Source organism: Lolium rigidum, chromosome 7 (assembly GCF_022539505.1).
Source record: "Lolium rigidum isolate FL_2022 chromosome 7, APGP_CSIRO_Lrig_0.1, whole genome shotgun sequence".
Taxonomy (NCBI): Eukaryota; Viridiplantae; Streptophyta; class Magnoliopsida; order Poales; family Poaceae; genus Lolium; species Lolium rigidum.
The window spans coordinates 288,791,006-288,808,172 of NC_061514.1; the positions used below are offsets into that span (position 1 = coordinate 288,791,006).

The 17,167-nt window shown below is 47.2% G+C and overlaps 1 protein-coding gene across 1 annotated transcript; it reads right to left on the reverse strand.

Moving 5' to 3' along the window:
• Positions 1-2,578: 2,578 nt before the first annotated feature.
• On the reverse strand, positions 2,579-3,475 carry LOC124672944 (zinc finger CCCH domain-containing protein 37-like). The gene has a single exon (XM_047209096.1). It carries the CDS (start codon positions 3,473-3,475, stop codon positions 2,579-2,581), a length of 897 nt encoding a protein of 298 aa, XP_047065052.1.
• Positions 3,476-17,167: the final 13,692 nt, after the last annotated feature.

Genomic DNA, 17,167 nt, shown 5'->3' on the forward strand with positions numbered 1-17,167 from the left:
GCCGAAGAAGACACGGCAAGAAAAGGGCATCCATGTCGCCGTGAACGTCCGGGGCACCCATAACTGCCGGAAAGGGGACATCTTTTCCCTTTCGCCCAGGCCGAGGGCGCCGACCCGCCGACAAGCCACCGCACCAGCCGAGCACCACCACACATCGCCACAAGGAACGCCGCCACCTGCGGGCCTGGAAACACACGCAGCACAACCACCTTCCGCCGTCCCAAGGCAGCGCCTCCAAGGAGAACACGACGCTCGAACGCCGTCGCCGCCCAATCTAGAGATTTTGGGTTTTCACCCGGGCGCAGAGGAAGGAGGGAGGGGGATGTACCTCAGCGCCACCTCCAAGGAGGAAGACGGCATCCGAAACGTCGCCGACGCCGTGGCCGCTACCGCCGGCCAAAGATCTCTCCCGGCCAGAGCCCCGGACCCTGCCACACCAACACATCACCCAGACGAGAACGTCAAGATGCCCTTGGGATGGGTACCACGCGGAGCAGGCCGCCGTCTTCAGAGCAGACTCGGGGGTCGACGGGGCGACCACCGCGACGCGAGCAACCTCCACCGCCTCCACGCTGCCCGCGCGACCGAGGAGGCGGTCAACAGCACCGGCCAACGCCCCCCGCCGTCCGGGACCGTGCCGCCCTCACCAAGCAGAGGCCGCCGCCTCAGATCCCCGGCCCCCACCGGGGAGAGCGCCGGTCGACACAGCCCTGGCCCGACACCACTCCGGCAGGAGCAGATCGGAGCAGGGGACGCCTACCGCGCGCCCGCACCAGCACCGGCAAGCCCTGAGCGGTGTTCCTCCACCGATCGCCGCACCGAGGAGCCAGGGGCCCAGATCCCCGCCGCTCCCTTCACCGGCGTCGAGGTCTTTGACCGGTAGCACCTCCAGAGGCGGCGAGGAAGGGAGGAAGTGGGGGAGGGAGCGGCGGCGGCGGGCTAGGGTTTCGCCCCTCGGTCGCCTGGAGGGGGCGACGCGAGGGAGCGAACCGGTCCTGTAATGTGCCACATGTTGCAACACTAACTATCAGACCATCAAGATGATCACAATGTTTTATATATATTGCAGATCAAGTTAAATGGGCTAATGCACATCACTGTTGCATATCTAACACACTAGCTTACTGATACATAGTTAATTTTATTATTTGGTACAACATGCCTCGCCATTCAAGACTTACATCGGCATCTTGGGTGTTCTTTAGTTTTTGTTTTCTCTGAGTTTAGATTTTTCTAAGGAAACGTATGTATTATCTTAGGCGTTGTTTATGCACTTAAAAGATAACATCAATAATTCTTTGAAAACTCTCACTCCTGGTTTACTCTTTTTCCCCCTAAAACTGAGCGACAAAATAACGAAAGGGAATGTAACTGATCTACTAGCTGGAGAAGTACCTCAAGCCAAACCCCTAGGTGCTTTGGTGGAGGAACTGCTATTTTGTGTAAACAAAAGGTCGTGACACTGTGCCGAAGGGACCTGAAGTCATGTGTGGGCATGTACAAGGAGGTGTCATTGAAATATGAAAAACAATAGCTGTAGCCATGCGTCGGTTTCATGTGATATCACTCCATCTTTAGTTCTATACAGTAGCATTTGTGTGATCCTTGTGAACTTCTGTAAAATCTGTCTATGGATAATATTTTCTTCCCGTGATATCATTCATTTATACAATGTCATAAAGTATCAATATTTTCAGATATTTTAATATATTTCATATTAGATTTGTAAGTTATTTGTATTGTACAACATGTTCTCAAATATGTTTACCTTCCTTAAGATGGGCAGGCGCCGCAACGCGCGCCTTTATGTTCTAGTAATTCTTGTTTTGCAATGTACTTCCTCTGCGCCAGTTTATAAGATGTTCTAGCGCACTCTTTCAGAAAGTTACAACCCCTTATATTCTTAGTGGGGGAAAGTACATTTATTATGAGTACGTATAGTCTATGCATCTGGATTGGTTGTCCCTCCCGCTATCATGTCCAGCGGACTCTTCCTTGTGATCGTTGTGCTTGTATCATGATGGATTTTCCCATCAGTCAACTGTCTCCAAGATTTTTCAGATTTACATCCTTGTCGCTCTTGCTCCTATGTGTTGTTGGGTGTGGTTGTGTTCTTTTCCTTTTATTTCTCTCTCATGTAACCCCCTCTAAACTCTGGTACATTTGAACTTATCTTGTAGAAGCTGAAATATTTTTATAGCTAACTTTGAATGAAATATATTCAAGCGGGAACTCGCTACCCTGGAGATTTTTTAAAGAAGTTACCCCTTCCTTGCCAAAATCTAGTCCATATTACAATTTTTAAAAGTCAAAAAAAAGTTTGATCAAATATGTGGATAAAGATAGGAACATCTAGAATACCAAATGTGTATCATATGAAAAATCACATCATGAGTAATCTGAGGGCATTGATATGTTATTTTAAATGTTATAATATTTTTATCTACATATTTGGTCAAACTTCACATCTTTGGACTTATAGAAAACATATACACAGAGTGACCAGTCACGCGCGCAGGCAGTGACACTCCTCACTGGACCGTCTTGTTTTCCGGTAACTATTCTTCACCTCACTTACTTAGCTCACCAAGTCTATGATGAGATCAATGTGCGGGTACTGGTAGTCATTCAGCATGGAGTCTTCCTCCTCCACGCAATGGCTGCACTTGACGCCCTCACCACCACCGTCCAGTAAGGCCACCATCGTTGGCTCAGTGGCGGCAGCGGGAGCAGCAGTGGCCACAGTAGCTGCGGCTATGGCAGTGGAAGAAAACAAGGTGTCAGCTTCAAAGGCAGAGTACAGGCTCAGGAGCCGAAGCCTGTTAGCCATGTCTTGATCATCGAACGGCTGGTCACGTGAAACAGCCGCCGGTGGTGGTGAAGCTGGAGGAGCATAAACATGGGGCTTCTGTATACAAGGTGGCGACAACGGCAGGGATGGTACCATCGGTAGCGACACGCCGGTAACAGCGATGTAGACGCTGCCCCTGAGCTCGGCGGCGGCGATGTGTTCGTCGCCCCTAAGCTCGGCGGCGGAGTGAGCGAAGAAGCAGATCTGGCGCGGGCAGCGTGTCCTGGTCCTGGCCAAGCACATCTGCGTGCGGAACCGGGACGGGTGCAGCCACATCTCGTACACACCGTGCGCGTAACGACACCTGAGCCCGTGTCGGCAGCTCGGCGGCTGCTGCCCGCGGTATTGCAAGCATGGGGCGGCGATGTAGCGGTAGATGCGCGGGTCGCGGCGGCGTGCGCGCTCGCCATTGTGCGCATATGGGCACCTGGTCCAGTCGTGGTTGCTCGGCCGCGGGCACAGCTGCACCTTGTATATGTAGAGCCAGAACTCCTCCGGCATGGAAGCCCACAGTTGTCGGCGCTCCCCGTGCGCCGGAACCGCCTGGTCCCCGGCCGCCATGCTGCCGAAGGCTCCGTTTCCTTTTAGGGGCAACTGCAAGGTGTGGATGTCGGCCACGTCCATCGTAACGTCGATCTAGCTTATTCACACCAAAGTCACCAACAAAACAATACAAAAGTCCAATGTAAATTAAACCATGGCTACGAACTACACATGGAGATTGTTGTTGTGTGCTACATATATCTATTTGCAATGGCCATGCTTATGTTCACAAGAACAAGAGATGATATAGTAATGCAAACCATACATGGTTGTTGTATATGGAGATCGATGTGTGGTGTGTGTCAATGCGACGTATAAATAGGGGTGTACTGCTTGACATGGAGTAAGTGCTCTTACCCATTTCGTTTTGTACAAAGATTGTGTAGACGTTTGGGTATCTGGATATAGAGTCTATAATAAGGCTCCCCTAACTAACAGCTAGATTCCGGACCTTTCCTCCCCTGGAAAAGGAGACTTTGTGTGAGTGAGTAGGTTAATTGTATTGATAAGGATATTTATGTTGTTTTGTGGTGGCCAGGTAAGAGAGTTAATCATGTGTCAATGTGATAAGATACGTTTTGTGGTCGATGCGCCGTGCAGCCCTCGGTGTGATGGTTGAGCGAGAAAGGGTGTGTTTGGTTATTTGATTTGTTGCTCGCCCTATGCGGACTTACACCTAGGCCCAAAAATAATACTCGCAAGAGATGAGGGTCAAGGTATTAACCGTGGGATCAAGGGTTAAATTTAATTGTGGGCTCAAGAAGTACAAAATCCACGACCAAAATCTTCTTTCCTCTTGTGTGTGCGACCGTGGAAATTGCACCCTCTCACGTCCCATCCCACCCGTGGAAATTGCATTGGTTCTTCTCTTTTCATTCTTCTTGTCGTAACATGGCGACGATGTCCTAACCCATCACCGATAAATTATATGTTGTCGTTTACACTAAAAGATTATCAAGCCTCCCACATACCCGTCAACGCCAAACGCAATACTATATCATTTGTTGTTCTCCTGTTATGTTTCTTGTCGTACCCCAACAACAATGTTCAATCCATCACCGACAAATCTCGTTACCGTTTAACCCACCTTTTCACACACCATGACACATATATGATATGTAAAATTTTCATATTAACTCAACAAGATGACTATAGCACATTTTAATCAGAGATTTTGCTAAATTTCACATCCTCTCAAACTCATGAAAAATCCATGTACTATTACCTTTATGTTCTTGTTATGCCTCGACAACAATCTAACACATACAAATTAGGTTGCTCTTTAGACCATGACATCATCCCCCCACCCCCACCCCCACCCCCCCCCCCACACACACACACACCCCCCCCCCCCCACAAACACACATATACCCACCCCCATCTTGAGCCACTCTATACCTACAAAATACTACGTGACCAGGGGTCTTGAATTTGAGATCTCTTGACTCTGATACCATATTGAATTAATATAGGAACCACGTTTTCTAAAAGACTAAACTAAGAGATAGGATATGTCATTATACTCTAACAATGAAGAAAGTACCACTCTCGTGCGACAATTTCATTCAACGTGTGTGTGACCGTATGTGTGCACATGCACATATTTTTTCTTAGAGAGAAACAGTATGTAGTATTAATAAAAAAATGGTTACAGACACACACGTCGAGACCAGAGGAAGTGGTTGCATCCCTCGTGGCGGCTTGAGAGGCAGTCCCCATGATGGGTCGTTGGCATGGTGAGAGAAGGTGGGAGTGGGTCGGCGGTAGGTGTGACTCACGAAGTAGAGAGAAATTTCCGTTTGTGAACTCACATGATATAGAGAGAGGAGCGAAGGATAGAGAAATGTTTGTCGAGGGTGGGTCCGATGTGGACCTGCCACCTAGCCCCACATGTCATAGTCTCTTCTATCATTCAGCTTATTAGTTATTACTTGTAGATTTGCGGTATTTGGTTTTTTTAGATGTATGATATTTGTCATATCATTACTCAATAGTGTTTTGTTTTCAAAACCTCAATAATTATGGTTTTTGCTACTACGACCCCTGTATAGGGGTGTGTTCATACAATTTATTCCTTTCTTGACTATGGACGATTGGAAGGTAGGTTATCAACGCCAACATGTTATTAGAATTTTAGAAAATTCATATATTACACGAAAACATAAGAATATGCATAATACACAACGTTAATCGCGTTGGGCATCGCGTTGATACCTATAAAAATATATAAAAAAAAAACTGAGATGCTTAAAATATAATTACGACAAGAGTCATATACACTTTTGGTACCACAACTTGTATTGGATGTGCATTTTAGTACCACATCTTGCTAACTGTTAACTCGCGGTAGCACAACTTGTATTGAGGGAGCAAACAGGTACCAAGTCATTCTAGAGCTGACACGTGGCATTGTAAATTTTGCAGAAACGTCCATGTATATTTTTCTCTCGCACATGTGACCTTGGTGGTGCCTGTACAGGCGGGCCCATCTATCAGTGTACAAAGAAAGAATTAAAAACCCATGCGCAGGGAGTGGATTTTGAACTCACGACCTAGTGCTGCAAAGCTCCACAATAGTACCATTAGAATGCTCAACCATCAGTGCAATGCGTTAGGGCCTTTTTTATTTATATTATACTTGAACGCAGAACATGCCCACGCTATCCCTGTGACGATGTGCGGGTTGCTTCCGCTTGACCACTCGGCCGTACGCCGATGTGCGAGTCTGCCCCTGTACAACACTGTCGGTGCTCTACGGTGTCATGTTGATGGCTTTCACTGTGCTCGCCATCTGGTTCCCTCAGGTACACCTGGTTCTGGTAGGACGTGGCCGTGCTCGAAGCGGTGTGGTGCGGCCGATGTTGCAGGTAGAGGTAGGTATCATGCATGTTGTTGCTCCTCATCTCCATGGGGTACAGCTGTACAGCGTGGTGCGGGTGGCCGATGTTGCAGGGAAGAAACACTGCCACGGGCGCCAGGTTGCCATGCTTCATTTTGGCGTGGCGTCGACGAGCATGTCGGTGCCATGAGTGACCGCGACCATTTGTGGATGAGGAGGCTCTTTCTCGTGCTCATCGTCACTGTCCTCGGCCTGGTGTGCCTTGCAATGGCGGAGCCCGCGCACTCTACTCCGTAGGGAGGACACAGACTTACTCTAGTGTTTGTGTCGCGGTGGTTCCGCCGCTCCTTTCCTTCACGAGTGCACGAGCACCATGACCACCTGCACATGCACGTAGTACGAACATCATTTACCCAAGGAAGCTAGCCACACAGGCAGCTAAGCACAGTGGTGGACCTAGGATTTTAGCAAAGGGTGTGTCGTACCAAAATTCTGACGTGCACATTGATAACTAGTTTATATAAAAAAGATATGAGAATTAATCATGCAGAAAGATGTTAGATAAAATACGAAAGAACATTTTAAAATTATTCATGCACTTGACTACTAAAACTAAATTATTAGCCCCATATACCCAAAAATAGCTACATGGTAAAACACGGATGCATGGTGCATGGGCATGCATAGCCATACCTAGCTTGCAGGCTTGATAGACATATGAGTGATTAGTTGCCACAGCCAATGCAGTAATTAAGATGAACTTAAATGTTATCAATCCAGGTACCTATCTCCGACACATGCATGGAAATCCATGTCCCTGACGAACAGCTACATGTGTTAGCTCAGATTGCTGAACCGGCCAGCTGACTAAAACGGGGATGCACTTGCATGTGTTTGTGCGTTTAATTACAGTATAAATAGGAAACGTCCTAACTTTTAACACAAATGATTGTATGTTTTATTGGTACTAGTGTCGAGCTCGCTAGCGTTAGGTCGTGAGATCGACATCCAATATCTGCGCATGCGTTTTTAATTATTTCTTTCTACACTGATAGGTGGGACCCGCCTGTAAGGCAGCACAAAGGTCATATGTGCGAGAGAAAAATATACAGGGACGTTTGTGCAAAATTTACAATGCCACGTGTCAGCTCTAGAATGACTTGGTACCTGTTTGCTCCCTCAATACAAGTTGTGGTACCGCGAGTTCACAGTTTGCAAGATGTGGTACTAAAGTGCACATCTAATACAAGTTGTGGTACTAAAAATGTATATGACTCTTACGACAACGAAAAAAAAGGACTTAAAGAATTGCATCTTGTTTAGAATTTACAGTTCTGGCTATAGATACGTGATGCACGATTAATCATCACTCATTAGCAAAGCAAGGCATCCCGCTCACCCCAAGTAACATGCTGCTTCCGGTGGAGCTATAGCCAGGCTGCCATAGCTCTCAGCAATGTGCGGTACAACAATGCATCGATCAAAGCTAAGGCAATGTTCCGTGGGGTCGATCCATTGCGTGATCTGGTAACGCCAGAACATACGCCCGTCGATCGGCGCCGCCCGATGGCGTCCACGCGAAGGCCACGTCAGCTTTTCACCTGTGGCTGTGGGTGCAGCGTCAGCACCGGCCGTCGGTTTGTGGTACGTGGACGTGCCTAGGTTATGTATTTACCTGGGCCGCTGGGCGTGTCGGCGTTATCAACTATCCGCGCGGTGCTTTGTCGCATGTGGATTTCGTGGCGTAGCTGAGAAAATTGGAGCGTCGTCAATGTTAATCCTCTGAATTGCGAAAAAGCAAGAGGAACTGCTTAGAACTTTCAGAAGTTGCTAGAGCTTTAAGAAGATGTGAAATTTTGGAACCATTAAAGTTTTAAAAATTGTCACTCTCTAATTCATAATAAGTAACGTGGTTTTAGTTCAAATTTGAAACCAGGGCCGGCCCATAAGGCGGGGCAACGGGGCGACCGCCCTGGGCCCTTGGGACAAAGGGGCCCCGGCCCAGCTAGTAGAAGTCAAGCTCACCAGGCAACCATCGTTATTCCGCTAAAAAAATTGCTCATCTTCTCCACTTTTCTCCTCTGTAGCCGCGTGGTTGACTCGCCTCCTTCCGGCTCCCTCCGAAAATTCTTCAATCAGAACAGCGCCGCCACCTCAAATCCCGCCCACGCCTTTCCAATTCCGAGGTTGCTGAATCGATCCAACTATCCACCAACGAAGAAACGGTGATATTTGTATTTGGTTTCCCAATCGCTGTCTCTTTTTTCCATCCTCAAAAACAGGGCCGCATCAAGGCTGAGTACGTCTCCATCTCTCTCCCGTGGCTCAAACTGCTTAAATAGCACGGCTTTCTGCCTCTGATTTCTCATTCTCCTTCTCTTCTTAGGCATGTTCTTGTTATTCAAGGTCCCATTGGATCTGAGCGTGAGCAGACATGGCAGTGGCCAAATTTGGAGAAGAAGAGGGGACGGGAAATGAGCCAGCGATCTTCCTCTTTGTCTTCGTGCTGAGTTTTGCAGAATCTTCATCGATAATTGGACCTCATCCATATGCCCACATCCAGGTGCTTTTGTTCTCTGTATTGACTTTTTTTACAAATTAGTTTTGAGACATGGAATGAAGAACATTGCAGATTGAGGAGAATATGAACTTATGTAAGTTCTCCAAAAGCTGATGATCATAGTATACGCTACTCCATAATAAACAAGTGCTAAAGTTGTTTTACTATGTCTTATGCAAGAACCTTTTTAGGATTTTTATTCTGGTGAAGAACATAGCAGACTAAAGTGGATAGAAACTGATGTAATTTCTCATTCATTAGCATCTTTCACATGGCAGCGCAAAAGATTTAAGTTGCAACTAGCAATCAGTTATGACAAGATCATTTGTTTTGCCGGTTAGTTGATGAAATGATTGTCTCTTTGTGGCATTTAGAAGATCGATCATTTGTAGAGCTATATTGTATTCTTGCTGTCATTATGTAGTTCTCTGGAATGTTACAATTGTATAATCTATGGTGCGAATTTTATAATTTAAGGACCATCGATATATGTTGTGTACTGGGTTGCTTTTGAAATATAATGCATCATGAAGTTTTTTTGTCGACAGGGGCCCTTTTTTGTTGTCTCGCCCCAGGGCCCTGAATATGTATGGACCGGCCCTGTTTGAAACCACCAATATTTATTATTGATTGGATGGACTAGAACATGTAAACTTTCAGATACGACAACAACCTACAACTTCTGAATATTACTAATAAGAGCATATGAATTTTTGAGAATTACAAAATTTTGAAAAATCCAAATATACTTCTGAAAAATAGGTCATCGACTTGAAGAAACAACTAGTGACAAATGAAGATACACCCCCACGAAAATCCAGATTTGGAGCTTGCCTACCTCCTTCGGGGATATCATCGGTAATTGCGACGAGGGCTGAAGATTTGTAGCGGTTATACGAACCCCTTGTGTAGTGCTAGATCCCATCCATGAGGAGGCGACGACATCCCTCTGTTGCAACACCAAAACCCTGATCGGTGGAGGTGGCCACTGGTAGAAAAAAGGCCTTCCGTCCAGCCCCATTAGTCGCGGAAATGCAAGAACCGCGACCAATGTGGCCTTTAGTCGCGGCTCGGTTGGAGAACCGCGACCAAAGGCCCGGGCCCGGCGCGCTCGGTGGCCAGGCTGGTGGACGGGAGGGACTTTAGTCGCGGTTGGCCTGGCCAACCGCGACTAAATGTCCTCGAGCCTGGCCCAAAGGCCTTTAGTCGCGGTTGGCCTGGCCAACCGCGACTAAAGCCCCTCCCTATATATACCATCCAGCCCACGAGCACTTAGCCATTTGGTGCCACTTCTCTTCACAAACTTCACAAGGGGGTGTAGGGTTTGCTTTTGGCTCCTCTTATGCACACAAGGTGTTTGATGAAATGTCCCAAGAGCATGAAACAAACATGATATGAAGTGTCGGAGCCACACTTGATCGAGCTTCCTCATTTATTTTTTCCTCCTCGATCGCGGTTAGCAACAACTTGAACCTTTCATATATATGTGTCATTGATAAAATATGCATATGTGTGTCGTTCATTGTTTAATTTCTATTTAGTTTAACAAATGCATGATGGTTAATTATATATTTTGTATTATAATAATGCGAGATGAATCGGCAATGGATGTACGCTAACCGACTCTCCGGCGAGTTCACTACGGGTTTGAAAGATTTCCTCGTAGTGGCTAATGCGAACAAGCAGGGGGGTTTTGTTATCTCTGTCCATGTGTTGGTCTGTAAGAATCGGAAGGGTTACTCTTCCTCAAGAGAAGTTCACATGCACCTGCTTCGGCACGGTTTCATGCCAAGCTATAATTGTTGGACCAAGCATGGAGAAAGAGGGGTTATAATGGAAGAAGATGAAGAAGGGGATGACATCGATGAGAGCTATCTTGATCATTTCGGTGATACTTTCATGGATGATGTCGAAGGTGGGGAAGGTGAAGGGGAAGGTGATCAAGAAGAGGCACGTGATGAGCCCGCCGATGATCATGGTCGGACCATTGCCGATGCACGGAGTCGTTGCGAAACCGAAAAGGAGAGGGAGAATTTGGATCGCATGTTAGAGGATCACAAAAAGTCGCTGTACCCGGGATGCGATAATGGTCGAAAAAAGCTGGGCTGCACATCTGGATTTGCTGAGATGGAAGGCACGGGAAGGTGTAGCTGACTCGGGATTTGAAAACTTGCTGAAAATGTTGAAGAATATGTTTCCAAAGAATAACGAGTTGCCCTCCGGTACGTACGAAGCAAAGAAGGTTGTCTCGCCCTCTAGGTTTAGAGGTTCACGAAGATACATGCATGCATCAACGATCGCATCCTCTACCGCGGTGAGTACGAGAATTTGAATGAATGCCCGGTATGCACTGCATTGCATTATAAGATCAGAGGCGATGACCCCGGTGACGATGTCGAGGGCCGAGAAACCCGGGAAGAAGGTTCCCGCCAAGGTGATGTGGTATGCTCCTATAATACCACGGTTGAAACGTCCGTTCGGGAACAAAGAGCATGCCAAGTTGTTGCGATGGCACAAAGAGGACCGTAAGTCGGACGGGGAGTTGAGACACCCCGCAGATGGAACGCAATGGAGAAAGATCGACGAGAGAGTTTAAAGATTTTGCGGTCGACGCAAGGAACATAAGATTTGGTCTAAGTACAGATGGCATGAATCCTTTCGGCGAGCAGAGCTCCAGCCATAGCACCTGGCCCATGACTCTATGCATCTACAACCTTCCTCCTTGGTTGTGCATGAAGCGGAAGTTCATTAAGATGCCAGTGCTCATCCAAGGTCCGAAGCAACCCTGACAACGACATCGATGTGTACCTAAGGCCATTAGTTGATGAACTTTTGCAGTTGTGGGGCAGACCTGGTGTCCGTGTGTGGGATGAGCACAAAGAAGAGGAATTTGACCTACGAGCGTTGCTTTTCGTAACCATCAACGATTGGCCTGCTCCTAGTAACCTTTCGGGACAGTCAAATAAGGGATACAATGCATGCACGCACTGCTTACATGAGACTGAAAGTGTACATTTGCCAAATTGTAAGAAGAACGTGTACCGGGGCATCGTCGATTTCTTCCGAAAATTCATCCGATAAGAAAGCGCGGCAAGCATTACAACGGCACGGCAGATCACCGGCCGAAGCTCTGTGGAACGCATCTGGTGCCGAGGTATTTGATATGGTCAAGGATTTGAAAGTCATCTTTGGAAAGGGTCCTGGCGGACAATCAATTCCGAAGGGAGCCGACGGGCACGCACCCATGTGGAAGAAGAAATCTATATTACGGGAGCTAGAATATTGGAAAGTCCTAGATGTCCGCTCCGCAATCGATGTGATGCATGTTACGAAGAATATTTGCGTGAACCTGCTAAGCTTCTTGGGCGTGTATGGGAAGACAATTGATACAAAGGAAGCACGGCAGGACCAGCAACGCTTGAAAGACCCCGATGACCGAGCATCCGGAATGGTTTCAAGGTCGTGCCGGCTACGCTCCGACCAAAGAAGAGAAGGTCATCTTTTTTGAATGCCTGAGCGAGTATTAAGGTCCCGTCCGGATTCTCGTCCAATATAAAGGGAATAATAAACATGGCGGAGAAAAAGTTCCAAAACCTGAAGTCTCACGACCGCCACGTGATTATGACGCAATTGCTTCCGATTGCTTTGAGGGGCTCCTGCCGGAAAATGTTCGAGTAGCCATTGTGAAGCTATGTGCATTCCTCAATGCAATCTCTCAGAAGGTAATCAATCCAGAAGTTCTACCACGGTTACAGAACGATGTGGTCCAATGTCTTGTCAGTTTCGAGTTGGTGTTCCCGCCATCCTTCTTCAATATTATAACGCACCTCCTGGTTCACCTAGTCGAAGATATTTCCATTCTCGGTCCTGTATTTCTACACAATATGTTCCCCTTCGAGAGGTTCATGGGAGTATTAAAGAAATATGTTCATAACCGTGCTAGGCCAGAAGGAAGCATCGCCAAGGGCTATGGAAATGAGGAGGTAATTGAGTTTTGTGTTGACTTTGTTCCTGACCTTAAGCCGATTGGTCTTCCTCGATCGCGGCACGAGGGGAGACTAAGTGGAAAACGCACGATCGGAAGAAAATCAACGATATGTATGGACGGCCATTCTCTGACTGAAGCACATCACACAGTTCTGACCAATTCCAGCTTGGTGGCTCCGTACTTTGAGAAACACAAGAATATTTTACGCTCGGACAACCCGGGGAAGCCTGAATCCTGGATTAGGAAGGCCCACATGGAGACTTTCGGCAGTTGGTTGAGAAAACATTTAATGAGTGACAATGAGGTTGTAGATCAGTTGTACATGTTGGCCAAGACACCATCTTCGACTATAACAAATTTCCAAGGGTACGAGATAAATGGGAATACATTTTACACGATCGCCCAAGATAAAAAGAGCACCAACCAAAACAGTGGTGTCCGCTTTGATGCAGCACCCGAGAATGGGCAAAAGGTCACATATTATGGTTACATAGAGGAGATATGGGAACTTGACTATGGACCCTCCTTCAAGGTCCCTTTGTTCCGGTGCAAATGGTTCAAGCTAACAGAGGTGGGGTAAAGGTGGACCAGCAATACGGAATGACAATGGTGGATTTCAACAATCTTGGTTACCTTGACGAACCATTCGTCCTAGCGAAAGATGTCGCTCAGGTTTTCTATGTCAAGGACATGAGTAGCAAACCGAGGAAACGGAAAGATAAGAAAACGATAAGTACATCATGCGATGATCCAAAGCGCCACATTGTTCTTTCAGGGAAAAGAAACATCGTGGGAGTGGAGGACAAGACAGACATGTCAGAAGATTATAATATGTTTGGTGCAATTCCGCCCTTCAAAGTGAACACCGACCCAAGCATTAAGTTAAATGATGAGGATGCTCCATGGATACGGCCCAATCGTAAGCAAGCAGGGACACAAGGGAAGAAATGATGTGTAATAATTTATTGTACCAAACTTTGTTGAATGGATCATGTGAATTATATTGCCCGTGATGTGTTTGGTGTCCATTTTCGAATGATTCGATTGATTCGAGATAACACTGATGATACATGAAATTTGGAGTGATTTAGTCATACTCCTGCCTAGGCGTATAATATGCATACTCGTAGTCTTCATAGTCGCCACCGTTGTACTGGTAGTCGTCGCCTTCTAAGTTGCCGTCGTCGTCGTCTGTCGCTGTCGTCGCCGTCGTCGGGCGGCGCTCGTGGCTCGAACTGAGGGTAGCGCAGGCGGGGGATATCGCCGGCCGTGATGTAGTCCATGACGCTCGCGGAGTCCGGCCGTACCACCATAGTCGACGGCCGGCCTCGTGGAAGTTCCCGTGGAGGCGGACCGTCCTCCTCATACCTGGCGAGCGCCCTCTCACGCCGATTGATGAAGAAGGCGTCCCAAGTATGCTGGTTATCGGGATGCCAGCGGGGATTCATCCGCTGCTCCGGCGTGAGGTCGAGGTAGTAGTGGTTCGTGATGGCCGCCCGACGTGCAGTACCCTGAGGGAGGGGAGGGACCGACACGCCGCCGGCGCTTAGGCTCCAGCCGGCGGGGACGCGGTAGCCCGGTGGGCAAGGGTAGTTCGAGGCGCAAAGCTCCTCCACCTGCTGGTAGGTTAGAGTGGGTGCGGTGGAAGCCATGAGAGAGTGATGAGAGATTGTAGAGATGTGATAATGCTGGCCAAGCCGGGCAACATATATGTAGTGAGAAATGGCGGGAAAAATGGGAGCGGGAAGACAGGAGGCGGGAAGAAAGTGGCGGGAAGAAAGAGGTGGGAAGAAAGAGGCGGGAAGAAATTGGCGGGAAGAAAGAGGCGGGAAGACAGGGAAGAAATGGCGGGAAGAAGAGGAATCCAGAGCTGGTCATCTAATCTTTAGTCCCGGCTGGTGGGTGCAACCGGGACTAAAGGTGGTTTTGTATCATCTAATAAAACTGTCGGTGGAATAAGGACGTCTGGGTAAGCTTTAGTCCCGGCTGGTGGGTGCAACCGGGACTAAAGGTGGTTTTTGTGTCATCTAAGAAAACCGTCGGTGGAATAAGGACGTCTGGGTAAGCTTTAGTCCCGGCTAGAGGGTGCAACCGTGACTAAAGCTGTCGGCAGGATAAGGACGCGTGGGTGGACGCACTGCTCGATGAGATAAATCATGTAGCGCACGACGCCCTATCGGAGGAACAAGACAAAGCAGAAGCGGAGCCGTGCCTATAAAATGAGCATCGATACGCCCTGGTGATGTCTACGGGTGCTTCTATTCTTGTAGACAGTGTTGGGCCTCCAAGAGCAGAGGTTTGTAGAACAGCAGCAAGTTTCCCTTAAGTGGATTACCCAAGGTTTATCGAACTCAGGGAGGAAGAGGTCAAAGATATCCCTCTCATGCAACCCTGCAACCACAAAGCAAGAAGTCTCTTGTGTCCCCAACACACCTAATAGGTGCACTAGTTCGGCGAAGAGATAGTGAAATACAGGTGGTATGAATAAGTATGAGCGAGTAGTACGGCGCGTGAAAAGTGCTTGTCGGCGTGCGGTTGATGGTAGTAATATTGCGGGAAGTAAACATGCGAGTAGAACGAGTAAACAAGCAGCGATTTCGTATTTAGGAACAAGGCCTAGGGATCATACTTTCACTAGTGGACACTCTCAACATTGATCGCATAATAAATAACTCTTTCTAATATGTGCTACATATACTCTTGTTGGATGATGAACACATTGCGTAGGATTACACGAACCCTCAATGCCATAGTTAACAAGCTCCACAATTCAATGTTCATATTTAAGTAACCTTAGAGCATAATAGATCATTGCAAAATAAACCAAGAACTAACATAGCGCACACACTGTCCACATTACACTATGAAGGAGGAATAGATCACATCAATACTATCATAATGATAATTAACTCCACAATCTACAAGAGATCATCATCATAGCCTACGACAAGAACCACACGGTGCACACACTAATCACCTTTACACCATGCAGGAGGAATAAACTACTTTAATAACATCACATGAGTAGCACATAACTAGTAGCGATACAAAGCTCATCATATGGATCTCAATCATGTAAAGCAGCTCATGAGATCATTGTATTGAAGTACATAGGAGAGAGATTAACCACATAGCTACCGGTACAGCCCCGAGCCTCGATGGAGAACTACTCCCTCCTCATGGGAGCAACGAGCGGTGATGAAGATGGCGGTGGAGATGGCAGCGGTGTCGATGGAGAAGCCTTCCGGGGGCACTTCCCCGCTCCGCAGGGTGCCGGAACAGAGACTCCTGTCCCCCAGATCTTGGCTTCGCGATGGCGGCGGCTCTGGAAGGTTTCGCGTACCGTGGCTTCCTCCCTAAGGGTTTTCGATGCAGGGGCTTTATATAGGCGGAAGGGCAGCGTCGGAGGGTCGAAGGGGTGCCCACACCATAGGCTGGCGCGGCCAGGGCCCAGGCCGCGCCACCCTATCATCTGGGGCCCACAGGGCCCCCCTCTGGCGGCTCTCGGGTGTTCTGGATGCTTCCGGGCAAAATAGGAACCCGGGCGTTGATTTCGTCCAATTCCGAGAATATTTCGTTACTAGGATTTCTGAAACCAAAAACAGCAGAAAACAGGAACCGGCACTTCGGCATCTTGTTAATAGGTTAGTTCCGTAAAATGCACGAATATGACATATAATGTGCATAAAACATGTAGGTATCATCAATAAAGTAGCATGGAACATAAGAAATTATCGATACGTTGGAGACGTATCGGCATCCCCAAGCTTAGTTACTGCTCGTCCCGAGCAGGTAAAACGATAACAAAGATAATTTCTGAAGTGACATGCCATCATAAACTTGATCATATTGTAAACATATGTAATGAATGCATCGATCAAAACAATGGTAATGACATGAGTAAACAACTGAATCATAAAGCAAAGACTTTTCATGAATAGTACTTCAAGACAAGCATAAATAAGTCTTGCATAAGAGTTAACTCATAAAGCAATAAATCAAAGTAAAGGTATTGAAGCAACACAAAGGAAGATTAAGTTTCAGCGGTTGCTTTCAACTTATAACATGTATATCTCATGGATAGTGTCAATATAAAGTAATATAACAAGTGCAATATGCAAGTATGTAGGAATCAATGCATAGTTCACACAAGTGTTTGCTTCTTGAGATGGAGAGAAATAGGTGAACTGACTCAACAATAAAAGTAAAAGAATGATCCTTCAAAGAGGAAAGCATCGATTGCTATATTTGTGCTAGAGCTTTGGTTTTGAAAACATAAAGAGAGCATAAAAGTAAAGTTTTGAGAGGTGTTTGTTGTTGTCAACGAATGGTAGTGGGCACTCTAACTACCTCATCAACCGGACTTTCAAGAGCGGCTCCCATGAA